Here is a 12,781-nt window from a genome sequence, read left to right as displayed (position 1 = left end):
GTTGTAATTATTCAGTTTTGGGTGTGTCAGTCAGGCGAGTGGTTACTTAAACATGCTATTCTGGTGTGAATGAACGTATTTCTCTGAAGCATTCTTCGTTTGCTTCTGTTTTCTTCTAACAGGTCCCTTGCCATCCTGCGAAGTATTACGGTGGAGTTTAGCAGAACCTTCACCACAGCACCATCAGTCCATTCCTCACCCAGGACTCGCCTCCATTCACTCCTTTACTGTGCCGTCAGGGATCAGTAAGCACTCATATCCTGATCAACTCTTTCTGTAAAGAATTAATGCTAATGTAAAATAGCTGAAGAGTTATAGCGTCATGAAAAAGTGTCTATAGATTTGTTGAGTTTTTACTTGTGTCACATCTTTTAGATCATCTAACAAAGCTTAATCTCAAAGATAATCAGATTAAATACAGAAAGCAGTTTTCTGAAGTTGATTTAATTTAGGGATAAAAGTGCAGCCTATCTGACAACTTAATGTCAGATCCTAAAAAGCATTCCCTCACCTAAAGAAGTTTAACAACCTATGAAACAAAGTCATTGACTTTAATCAGTCTGCAAATGAGCGACAAAGCCATTTGCCAGGTTTGAGAGATCCAGATGAACACATTGAGATTCATTATACACAAATGCAGAAAACATGGAACATTGATGAACCCTCACAGGAGTGGCCAGCAGTTAGGCAACTTAATCATGAGGCCACAAAACAAAGAAGACCAACAAATAAAACACCACAGGCCTCACTACAAGAAGACGACTTTACACTCTTACATTTGTTAAGCATTTTGTGGAGGGATAGTGCTCTTGTCTGAAAAAAGTAGAACTTTTTTAAAGGTGTGTACTCTAAACAGAGATTTCTTTTTAGCGTATGCCCTGCTGACTGGAAGAAATGGCTCTTCACTTTACTCCTGGAGATCTGATGTCAATCTGTTCACTATGATCCTGAGGGCACCTAGAGCCAACAACTTCCTCTCCTTCATGGTCCCATCTCTAAATGGCACAAAGGCCCTTTTGGCTTCCTCTGAAGATAATAGCTCAACTATCTATGAGTTCACCTCTGTCTCAAATCAGTCTGACTTTATTCCAAGGTATGCCCTGGATTACAAATATCAAACACAGGTTAGTTTTAACGGAAACAAATAGAATCGAAGGACAAAACAGGGTCCTTGTCTCTTTCTTCTCTGACATTCAGCTCCGGGGAGTTATACTTTGCTCCTGGTGACAGGGAACTTGATCTAGCAGTCAACGTCATTGATGATGATATCCCTGAGGTGGAGGAGGTTTTCGGAGTTAAGCTGAAGAATCCAAAAGGAGGGGCAGAGATTGGGTTTGGTGGTGAGGTAACAATTCTTGTCCCAACTAACGATGATGCCCATGGCGTTATTGGGTTTGCTCAGGTAAGAATTCATTTTAAAGTGCTCATTGTGTTATTGACTGTTTAAAAATATTTCTAAGTATTAAGCTCTGCTGTACATATATTTGCAGAATTCCTTATACATGGAGGTAGAGGAGTTGGAACAAAATAATCAAATTTCTCTCAACGTTGAGAGAAAAAGAGGAAGTTTTGGTCGACTGACTGTTCATTGGGCAGCTAACGGTAGTTTAGCAGACATTTACCCCACGTCCGGAGTGGTGAGTAACTTCTGCTGCTTACATTAGCACCATTTTTAAAATGCTTTTTAAGATAATCACTGCCATTAGTTTTGTGTCGAAATGTCGCAATGTAGTGCAGAAATGCAATTTTCTTTACAGGTGACGTTTTCTGAAGGTCAGACTGTAGCCATCATCTCATTAGCCATAGTGGCAGATGGCTTACCTGAGTTATCTGAAAGTGTCATAATCATCATCCGAGATGTCACCACTTTGGGCCTTCAGAACATCCAACAAGGTGCAGTTATTGACAGGCAGCGGGCTCAGGCTCTGCTTACAATCTTACCAAATGGCTCCCCCTACGGCGTGATTGGATGGCATCTGGATTCCCTCTTTACACTAACACAGGAACCACAGAGTAAGAAATCAATAAGTGACAGTTGCTTACATGTTAATCTATGAGAGATCATTGAGTTAAACTCTATAGTATTTTATATTTAGTTAGCATTTTTCTGATATTTTCAAAGTAATCATTCAACCATCCTTTTATATTCTTTGAAAAAAAGCTACTTTAAGATTTATCATAGATATCAAGATGTTTTGATTTGTATGTTGGGATGTAATTGATTTGATTAATCCATGAAATGGTCGAATAATATTTATTAATTAAAGTATTGGAGAAATATTTATTGAAATGGTCATACCTACTAATGTATTTGCATACTGTCATTTTGTTAGTGGAAGTCTTCCAGATCCATGCAGCGCCTTGTAAAAGTATTCATGCAGCTTAAATATTTACATATTTTGTCATTTTATCACCACAATCATTCATGTTATTGTCATTTTTCATATCAGGTAATATAAAAATGAAGGGGTATGCATAACAATACACTGAAAGGAAAATTACTTTTTTTTAAATAAAATCTCTAAAGTCTGTGTTCAGGCCTGCTTCGTCTATAGATTCCTCTATTTTTCTTTGCAAAATAAGAACAAAGTAGTTTAGATCTGAACAACTTCCAATATTCTGCTGAAGGAAAGCATCCCATGACATTATGATTCTTTTTTTTGAGTTATCAGATAAAATGACAAGAAAATACATTGAAGTTTGCCATCGCAAAAGTTAAAGTTGAAAGGCACTGTAGATACTGTGATTATATGTATCATCTGGTTTTTTGGTGTTTACTATTTACCTTAATCTAATTTTTTCCAATCTGTAGGAACTCCAGTCAATGTGACTCTTTCTATAGTAAGGGAGCAGGGATCATCAGGTCAGGTGGCGGTCCATTTCCAGACAAAACCAGCCTTGAACCAACACCCTTCCAATCAGGCTTCTTCAGGAGAAGACTACTTAGCCAGAGATGACACCATTATTATGTTCAATGGTGCCACAGTGGCGCTCATCTCTATCACTATTCTACCAGTAAGGACGGGTGATCAGTAATTAATTCACAATCTTCTATAGTTTTTCCCTTTTATTTAATGCACATGAACATGTGTTATTGTAGGATGATGTCCCAGAGCTTGCAGAAAGTTTCCTGGTAAATATCACTGGAGTGGAGATGGTAAATGGGTCTGTTGGAGCCGGCCAGCCAAGTCTAAAGAGGCCTGGGATGGAAGTCGCAGAAATCACCATCCAGGAGAACGATGATCCAAGAGGGGTTCTGCAGTTCAACATCTCTGAGGTGAGCGTGCAAAAAGGTGAATTAAGGTGAGGGGAAAATATAATATGTGCTCAATAATCTGCCATAAAAAAACATTACTGTTGATCTTGTTTAGGATTTACCTGGAAGTGTGCTGGCCTATGAGATACCACCTCCAGACAATATCCTTCATCTGTCTGTGTTACGACTTGCTGGCACAAGTGGGAGACTGGTTGTCTATTGGGAGGCTCAGCCGATCACAGCTGACCTCAATGACTTCACCCCTGCATCGGGAAACATCACTTTTCAAGAAGGCCAGGTAAGTCAAGGTGTAGTGTTCTGAGCTGATAAAAACATTTCTGACCATAATATTCAGCGCCTTACATCATAGGTTGTATATTTCTTAAAACATTAGAAAAAATCTACTATAGCCATCACCATCTTGGATGATGAACAAGTAGAGGCCTCAGAGACCTTCAGAGTGGATTTGCTACGGGTGGTCGGTGGCGCTCGTCTTGGACAAGTGACCTTTGTAACTATTGTGATTCCGTCCAATGACTCGCCTCTCGGACGATTTGGATTTCAAGACTTGGAGGTGAATGTAATATACTATATACAGTATATACGTATATCACCTTACTATAAAAATACACAATACAGAGAAGAGGTTTATTTATCATAGACATTAGTATAATATGTTTGAAATTACGCAGCATAGCATCTAGAAAACCTCATGTTGCTGATAAATTAAGAGTTAGAACATTTTTTCCCTTTATTTTAAAATGTACCAATATGTGTTTTTATTTGATTTTTTTCTCAGATTGTGGTTAGTGAGCCCAAGTTTGTGAATGATCCGTCAGCTGTGGCGACAATAACAGTGGTGCGTAGTTCTGGAGGTAAAGGTGCAGTGGTGCTGGTGTGGCAGGTGGAAGACCAAGCCATAGATGATCTCTCTCCTGTTAATGGCACACTTGTCTTCACTGAGGTATAGTATAAAATTGCTATTTACTGATCCATTGTTTATAAGAACCACTTAGGATAAAATTGCAAACATGATCTAAATTTTCTTTTACAGACTGAGCCTGTCAAGTCATTTGTGATCAGAGCCCTTGCTGATAATTTGCTGGAAGGAGATGAACATTTCATTGTTCGCTTGCTTCCTGCTGACAGTGGTGCTATCATCGACCCTTTACATGGTTTGTATTACATAAAAATGCCAAGCTAACAGCATATTAACTTACTGAGGAAATGTACCCAGGTTTATAATACAGCAAATATTCATCGTCCTTTTCCATCTTCACTTGATGTCACACACTCTTCAGCTGAGACTGTCTTGGAATTTCTACCTTAATTTTGTTGGACCTCTTTTAAGGCTGTTAATGTCACAGTAATTGACTGGCTGGGATCTCTGCTATTGGTCTGCAGTGGTTTATCTTCTACTTATCAAAATTCAAGTTTTATGTGACAGCATGTTATAAAGACTCTTCAACTGACTCGTCGTTTACCTAACTGCAGTGCTAACTGAGGATACACAGATTAACATAACCCTGAACTGTAAACTTGCTATTCTATACCAATTCTATGCATAGATTAACAACTGGACTGCTCTGTGTTTTCTTCAATTATTTATATAAATAAAAAATTGACAAGTTCCTTTAAATCTACAGTCTGCTTTTCAGTTTAGAAACACACAATACTTGTGTATTGCTGCCAGTCAAATTGAAGATTTGGTATGAAATATTTTTCATGCTTTAGAGAGCAATAAATATAATGGTTAATATGCTGCAGGTGCAGATTATGCATTCTTGGCACTGGGTAAAACTGTGTGAATATTTGCATGGCTTACACTGCTGGCAGGTTTAAGTCACCGTTTTTTTCTGTTCGTCACCACCTCCTACTGCTTTTACCTTCTGTTTTCAATCTTTGTTTCATTTTCTGTTGTGTGTTGTGTATTATATGCAATAAATTCTTTAACTTAAAAAAACTCCTGCAAAAATAAAGTCTTACTTTTTAATTTGCTTAATAACTTTTCTAATGAATCTTATGCAGGAGTGGTTACAGTCACCATCACAGCAGACAAAGCTGCACTGGGGATTATTGGAATAGCAGAGTCATCTCGGAACGTTATCATTGGAGAACCTCACGGAAAGTATAACGGGACTGCTGTGGTCAAGTGAGATAATTGTTGCGCTGTGTCTCCAACTGAGAGAGAAAAAAAGATGTTTTACATTTTAGTGATGAAACACCTGTTTGTGTTTTTCTGCACAGCCTTGTGCGAGGTCCAGGTGTTTTTGGAGATGTCCAAGTGTATTGGAATATTACTCCAGCTTTGGTTTCTGAATTCGAAACAATTTCTGGCACTGTCACTATGCGTAATGGTCAGTCTGTTGCCACCATTACTCTGAAGGTACTTAATGTTTATGAAATTCATTGAAAGAATAATCATGGTCTGTTATAGCATCTGCAAAACATTCACCTTAAAATTGGCATTCTTTAATAGAAGTTTGTTCATATGAATTATGCTGACAGGTCCTTGATGATGAACTCCCAGAAGAGCGACGTGATTACCAGCTCTCACTGACCTCTGCAACAGCAGGGCTGGAAATAAGTCCCATTGCCAGGCATGCTAGGGTTACCATGGCAGCCAGTGATCTCCCCAATGGACTTTTCTCTTTCAACCAACTCCAGCTCACAACAAAAGAGGAGGAAAGGGTGAGGTCATTATAATTAGACAGACATGTGTATTTCACTTAGGGAAATCTCTTGAAGCAGTGTGCTGATACCCCTAAACAACAATGGTTTAATTTTCTATTTTATTTTTTTTATTATGATTATTTATGCAGGTTAATGTGACAGTGATTCGCTCATATGGCAGCTTGGGCAGTGTGTTTGTGACTTATCAGACCTCGGGCTACACAGCAGTTAGCGGAATGGACTTTACTCCGGCTTCAGGACGATTACTGTTTACACCAGGCCAAACCTCACAAGCTGTCACGTTGCACATCCTGGATGACAATCTTCCAGAAAGACCCGAACTGTTCTTTGTTAACATTACCTATGTAGAGCTGCTCAATCTCAGGTTATTACATTTTCTAAAATGTGAATGACTAGATGGAATTCCATTTCCCTTCTTGAGTTGTTCTGACTTACTTCTTTTTCTTCGTCTCCCTCTGGTGGTCAGTGCGGTGGACTACACAGTGAGGGCGTCAGGACTGCAGCTGGACCAACCTCCAGCTATTGGAAACATATCTTCTGTTCTCGTGGTTATACAGCAGAATGACAATGTTGAAGGTATCCTGGAGTTCAGGCAGGACTTCCTTAACATTACAGGTAAAACAAAAGCAAGTAGAAACAGTTCAGTTATGAATGGTATAGGCCACAATTAATTAAATCTAGATTAACTGCTACTCAACTTTCAGTATGATTGTTATGTCAGTTTCTATGGTATACCCAATTTCAATAGCATACATTTTTATGGGTTTTTATTGCTTTTATTGAGAAATCCATTCAATAAAATAACACAATTTATAGGTTCTTCATTGTGTTAAGATCTGGATTGCTTCCTAACTAGGGACTGCAAATTGAAATATTTTGTCCCCTGAGCCAAGTTATAGTTTTAGTTTTGGGGCTTGGTGTTCCAAAAATATTGTTCGTCTCTAGGCTACTTCTGGAAGAATGAGGAAAAAATACTCTTAACAGTACGTTTTGATACCGCAGTTTAATCATGGCTGAATTGTGAACCAGCTGTGTTAGATGAGATTAAATCTCACATATAAATCTTCTCACTTTCAACACGACACACAATTCATTACGTGGTCACCTTTTTGTCAGATTTTGCCTGACAAAACGGCCTGGAAGGGCAACTTTAGCTTTTCTGTCCAATCCTAACTGTTCCTGCAGAATGTCAGTCTGTTGACTGATGTCTGACGAGAAATAACTTCTTTGCTGCCCTTACAATATTAGAAATGAGCATTTTCCACCATGTCATTTTGAGGATGAAAAAACATTTTGGCTATCACAGTAAAATTATATGTACAAATGAGACAAAAGATACATTTTGACTTGCTATTTTTCCAGTTGAAGAAGATGTGGGCTACGTGCTGATCCCAGTGGTGAGGAGAGTGGATTCCTATGGAACGGTCTCTGCCCGCTTTATTTTGAGAGGCTTGAGTGCGACCCCTAATCTAGACTACATCCTGCACAATGACTCACTGGTGTTTGTCAGTGGCCAGAATATAAGCTTCATCAATGTCACTATTGTAGATGATATGGACAGGTAAGAGGATTGGCTACTTGATCACTATAAAAATAAATTTAAAAAAACTAATAAAAATTGACATTTTATTTTTTATTCTAATTCAACCAAATAAACTAAATAATGCATAATCTTTTTTTCAGTGAACCTTCTGAAATATTTGAACTAGTTCTGATTGGATCCACTGGCGGAGCAGTTCTGGGCTCCAAATATGTTGCAAGGGTCACCATTGGCAAGAGTGACTCCCCAAATGGAGTGGTCCGCTTTGTAAATGAAAGTGTAATCGCAGTGGTGAACCCGGACTCTACTTTGAAGCTGAGTCTTGTTTTGGAAAGAGCAGGAGGCCTTTTGGGAAATGCAACGGTATGTTGAATTATTCTGGAGGAGAAAATAACAGCATGTGATCCTCTGGCAGATCTCACTCTGCTCATGTCTTTTCTTTTCACAGGTTGTCTGGAAGATCCTTGGTCCAAACAGCAGAGACATTCTGCCTGCTTTAAATACTGACTTTAGAGCTCCTGTGAGTGGCTCTTTCTTTTTTAGAGATGGAGAGAAGAGTATGGGCATCATAGAGCTACGAATTCTGCCTCATGGAGAAGTGGAAGTGGCAGAAACGTTTGTTATAGAGCTGAGCGTTGTTTCTGGAGAGATGGATGTTGATCCTCAGGCTGGTTCAGTAACACTCACGGTACTTTGCTAAATATTAGCTCTATCTCTCAAACAATATAGGCAAATTCTAACTACAAAATTCTGTCTTTTTCTTTCAGATAGAGAAGTTTGGAGACCCTAATGGTATAGTCCAGTTCACTCCTGATGCTCTTCAACAACGCATCATCAATGAGTCTACAGAGGCAGAAGGCCCACTCAACATTTCCTTGTTGATCACACGCAGAGAGGGAACCATGGGCAACATCACAGTAAGATTATATCACAAATCTACATTTCGTCCCTCTCTGTCAAGCAAATGAGTAAAACTGCTAATATAACCATCATTTCCTCCCAGGTCCAGTGGCAGATTCAGAGTGCCTCAGATACAACCGGTGACTTCCAAGCCTTAGTGGGCTCTGTGATGATTGTGGAAGGCCAAAGGGAGGCAGAGATCATCCTGAGCCTGATGCCTGACACAGTGCCAGAGCTGGAGGAGCTTTACATCATCCAGCTTGTAGCTGTGGATGGTGGAGGGACTCTGGATGCCAACCCAAACCTGATCAGAACTCAAATAAGGTTTGACATTAGAACTATGTTAGAATCACTCTTGCACAATGTACTGGATATTTTGACTTAATAATACAATTCTGAAACTACTACAGATAGACAGTAAACTAAATTAAACCTATATAAATTTAACTTGAAAAATATTTGAAGGTGAGTTGAAGTTGACAATCTTTATAGCCTGTTATTTTCACTTAATGAATGAAAACATTGTACTTAGTGTCACTGAGGGAACCTGGGCATAATGATTCACTTTTCTGTCCAATTCTGGCCTGGATATACCTTCACAGTGTAATATACCTGTTCACATGAAAGGGACAGAGTTACTGTATATAGATCATTATTGCAAAAATCCATAATTATCCACTCGTGAAAGTAAATTTGTTGGGCTTCTCCTTGGCACTCTGGCAACAATTCAGAGTTCTAAATACTTGCTTTAGTTCACACTAACCAACATTTTAGATATAGTATTTTCTCAACTTTTTGTTCTTATTGCTTTATATTTGTAAAGTGGTAAAAAAAATTGGCAACAGCTTTAAAAGAGAAGTCAAAAATTGTAATTAAGTATTCTTCCTTTATCCCCTTTAGGGTACCTGCTAATGATGATCCCCATGGTGTGTTTTCTCTGGACTCTCAACAGCAGGCTGTGGTGGTGGCGGGTTCAGGGTCTCTGCTCACTAGAGCTCTGGTTGTGAATGTAACTCGACTTGCTGGGCTGTTTGGCAATGCCAGTGTTGGCTATAAGATAAGTGGTAGGGGAACTGAACTGATGAACATCCAGGAGATGCTGGGAGGCCCAGCTGAAGGAAGGCTGCTTATGGTAGAAGGTCAGCCCTTTAGACAAATCACTGTCCCCATCAGTAGCCAGGTGAGGATCATGATGCTTTTTGACAATACCAAGAAAATATGCATTTGGCAAAGTAATACACTATTCATCAAATGATTTAACTTTGACTTTGACTTGAGCATATATTGTTTTGAAGAATTTATTTTTTCTTCAAACTATCTTTCTGTTATTAGGCATTTTTGTCATTGGGTGGAAGCTTTACAGTAGAGCTGACTGACGTTAGACTTGTGAGCGCTCTCCACGGCCCTTTGCCACGTTTGCTTTCTGATGGCAGTTCTGCAGCAGTGACCATACCAGAATATGCTGCCAGCTCAGAGGTGACTTGTGAATGCGTTTATTTGTTTTTCTTTTCATATAATAAATCATAAGCTCTAACAGAATAGAATAAAAATATCATTCTTTGCCCCACAGTGGAAAATTCAGGTGCATATGTTCAGCTAAGAGGATAAAAAAGCAGTGTACTTTTTAATATGATTATTTGTGGGGATTATTTCTCTAAATTAATCACTGACATGGATCATTAATGCAAATTGCTCTAACCTTTTAATGTAGTTCTAAATATGTACAGAGAAAATCATCTGAGCGCTACAGCATCATTTCTCAGATTTATAACTTAAAAAACATTGTCCAACTCATTAACCATTTAATTTTAAGCTAGGGTGTCAAGTTTTTCTTGCTTTAGCATTATTTTTATTTGCATAAAACATTTTTCAGCTAATATTAGACTCTGCTTGCATGGCTAATAAGTAAATGGCAAAAGGAAAATAAATAAACAACAGGCTTAGTTACAGACTGTTTCATGGTCGGCTATGCTTAGAGAACAAGGTTGAATCATGGTGTATGTTGATATTTATTTTTGTCCGTATTAATATTTGTTTGACAGAAATTCTGTTCAATAACAGCTACCCCAATTGTATACAGCAAAGTATAGGCACAACACTTACATTCTACAAAGATTGAAGGCCTTCAACTTCATAATATAATAACAATCAGTGGTCTGATTCAATTATATGACTAAAATGGCTTTGATTTTATTTTAGTGGTCTTAACATTTTATTTTTATCTGTGTCACATGAGTCTTCCTTTACAGCTTAGACTATTGGCACTCTAGAGAACCTGGTTTTTATTTAATTAAAGCACCACATGTATTATAGGACTAAATATTTTTATATTACATTTGTTGCATTACGTTTTCTGCAGGAAAATTCAAGTTTCACAGCAGAAAGTGAGAGCAGCATGGATATTCACACAAAAGTAATATAATATAAAAATAGGAATAGAATGGACTGGGTCTCTCAGTGTGTAGTGTGTGACAACATGGTTGTCCTGGTCTGTCTCAGGCCATTTGCTGCATGACTTCCCATTTTCTCTCCTTTGTCTTTACTTATTCTTAAATAAAGGTAAATAGACCCTAAAATATCTTAATGAATAAAAGACAAATTTACAACATAAAAAAAATTATATTTAAAATAATTTATATCTTATTTTTTACTATAGTCTATGTAAAATATGAATAGTTTAGGACCAAGCATGTTACCTTGTGGTATACCACATGCAATTTTAGAAAATCAGAGTTTGTATTCTTTCTCTGTCCATGCTGATGTCTAATATGAAGTTAGCTGTTTATCCAAGAAAGTGTGATTAACTTAATCCCTGATTTATTATCTCATTTCTTTTGCACTTATTCAGGTTGGATTTGCCTCACTGGCTCTGCAAGTTTTAAGTGTAGAAATAGGAACATGTCAGGCAAAGGTGACTCGAACGGGGCTTTTTGGTAATGTCACGGTGCAGTGGAAAGCTGGTTATCCTTCAGGGCAGAATCCATCTGGCTTCAAAACTGGGCAAATTGTTCCAAACTCAGGTAGGATACTTTGAAATGGATTAAGTTTAGGAATAAAATACCAACAAATGAATCAGTAAAATTTCTGTTTGTAAACCACACGTATTATTATGTCAAACCTTTCTACAGATTCTAACTGTTGCTTTGTGTACTTGCATTATATTTAGGTTCTCTCACCTTGGCTCATGGAGAAAAGACTGAGGCCATAGCTTTTACAGCTGTTGCTAATCCATCAGAGGTTGCGTCCTATACTATTCACCTCACTGATCCTGCATCAGACATTGGTGGACAGGGTGCTGTTAAGTTAAGGTAGTAGCTGAAAGAAGGCTTTAGGCAACAATTGAACATTCAACTGACTGTTACTGGACTCTTACATCTATCTGCCTTTGTTGACAGGTCAGGCTTTACTGTGGCAGAAGTGGAACCATTGGGTATTTACCAGTTTGCTCCTGGTTCTCGGGAACTTGTTATCGCAGAGGACATCCAGACAATAACTCTTTATGTTCAGAAGCTCTACGGGTCCCGCAGTAATATGACCTACCTGTCCTACACAACATCAGGGGGCAGCGCCGCAGCAGGAGAGGATTTTGTTGCTGTGTCAGCTGGTCGAATGTTGTTTGACTCACCTCAGCAAACAAACGCTTCCTTCCGCCTTTCAATCATTGATGATGCCCTGTCAGAGCCCGACGAGTACTTTTACGTTAACTTGACACACGTTGAGCTCCCTAAGCCAAATTTAACCTGGGCAGATACACCCCCTCGCATTAATCCACAGCACAGGGTGTCTACTGTCACCATTCTGGCCAGTGACTTAACTGGTGGAGTTTTGAGCATTGGACCTGAGCTTGTGCAGGTGCAAGAGGACAGAGACGAGGCCAATCAGCAGGAGCGGAGGGTTGTGCTGCGGGTACGCAGGTCAGACGGTGTCACAGGGACTGCGAGGGTTCGGGTAAAGGCATATGGAGGTCCGTTTTCTTTTACAGCAGCAATTTTTAATGCCTATTAAGCCTCTAATGTTTCTCGAACTTGTGCTAATATGTTATGTTACTCAGATGGAAGTACAACACGTCCTCCTTTTACTCTGGAGCCTGACAGTTCTCTTGCAAAGGAAGAGCAGGACTTTCGCTTGGAGTCCACTCTAGTGACTTTGGAAGATGGCGAGAAAGAGAGGGAAGTTGTCCTCATCATCCTGGATGACTCTGAGCCAGAGGGACAGGAAGTATTCTTCATCTACCTCAGTGATCCGGAGGGAGGAGCTCAGATCGCTGACAGACCGTCCCAGGGCTTTGGATCATTTGTAAAGATCACTATCCTTGGTAAAACATAAAACTGTTCTCACTTGTTTATAAATTTAAAAAATGTATTTTTTAAATTTAAATACGCCTGGTTAAA

General features: G+C 38.8%; 1 protein-coding gene across 1 annotated transcript in view; it reads left to right on the top strand.

The window, feature by feature from the left end:
* The window catches only part of adgrv1 (adhesion G protein-coupled receptor V1), a 115,428-nt gene that overhangs the window by 50,989 nt on the left and 51,658 nt on the right, over nt 1-12,781 (top strand). The window contains exons 53-79 of the mRNA XM_028033867.1: nt 123-245; nt 871-1,093; nt 1,198-1,402; nt 1,491-1,637; nt 1,758-2,013; nt 2,813-3,015; nt 3,101-3,277; nt 3,372-3,554; nt 3,651-3,830; nt 4,056-4,220; nt 4,311-4,431; nt 5,285-5,408; nt 5,504-5,642; nt 5,765-5,947; nt 6,079-6,314; nt 6,417-6,565; nt 7,313-7,511; nt 7,634-7,853; nt 7,939-8,178; nt 8,258-8,407; nt 8,494-8,714; nt 9,291-9,570; nt 9,723-9,866; nt 11,239-11,410; nt 11,557-11,698; nt 11,786-12,354; nt 12,442-12,705. Coding sequence (XP_027889668.1) covers nt 123-245; nt 871-1,093; nt 1,198-1,402; nt 1,491-1,637; nt 1,758-2,013; nt 2,813-3,015; nt 3,101-3,277; nt 3,372-3,554; nt 3,651-3,830; nt 4,056-4,220; nt 4,311-4,431; nt 5,285-5,408; nt 5,504-5,642; nt 5,765-5,947; nt 6,079-6,314; nt 6,417-6,565; nt 7,313-7,511; nt 7,634-7,853; nt 7,939-8,178; nt 8,258-8,407; nt 8,494-8,714; nt 9,291-9,570; nt 9,723-9,866; nt 11,239-11,410; nt 11,557-11,698; nt 11,786-12,354; nt 12,442-12,705 — 5,415 coding nt within the window. The remainder of the gene's footprint in view (nt 1-122; nt 246-870; nt 1,094-1,197; nt 1,403-1,490; nt 1,638-1,757; nt 2,014-2,812; nt 3,016-3,100; nt 3,278-3,371; nt 3,555-3,650; nt 3,831-4,055; nt 4,221-4,310; nt 4,432-5,284; nt 5,409-5,503; nt 5,643-5,764; nt 5,948-6,078; nt 6,315-6,416; nt 6,566-7,312; nt 7,512-7,633; nt 7,854-7,938; nt 8,179-8,257; nt 8,408-8,493; nt 8,715-9,290; nt 9,571-9,722; nt 9,867-11,238; nt 11,411-11,556; nt 11,699-11,785; nt 12,355-12,441; nt 12,706-12,781) is intronic.

This window comes from Xiphophorus couchianus, chromosome 12, assembly GCF_001444195.1.
Source record: "Xiphophorus couchianus chromosome 12, X_couchianus-1.0, whole genome shotgun sequence".
Lineage (NCBI taxonomy): Eukaryota > Metazoa > Chordata > Actinopteri > Cyprinodontiformes > Poeciliidae > Xiphophorus > Xiphophorus couchianus.
The sequence above is the reverse complement of the archived record's forward strand: the minus strand, read 5'-3'. Positions and strand labels throughout refer to the sequence as shown.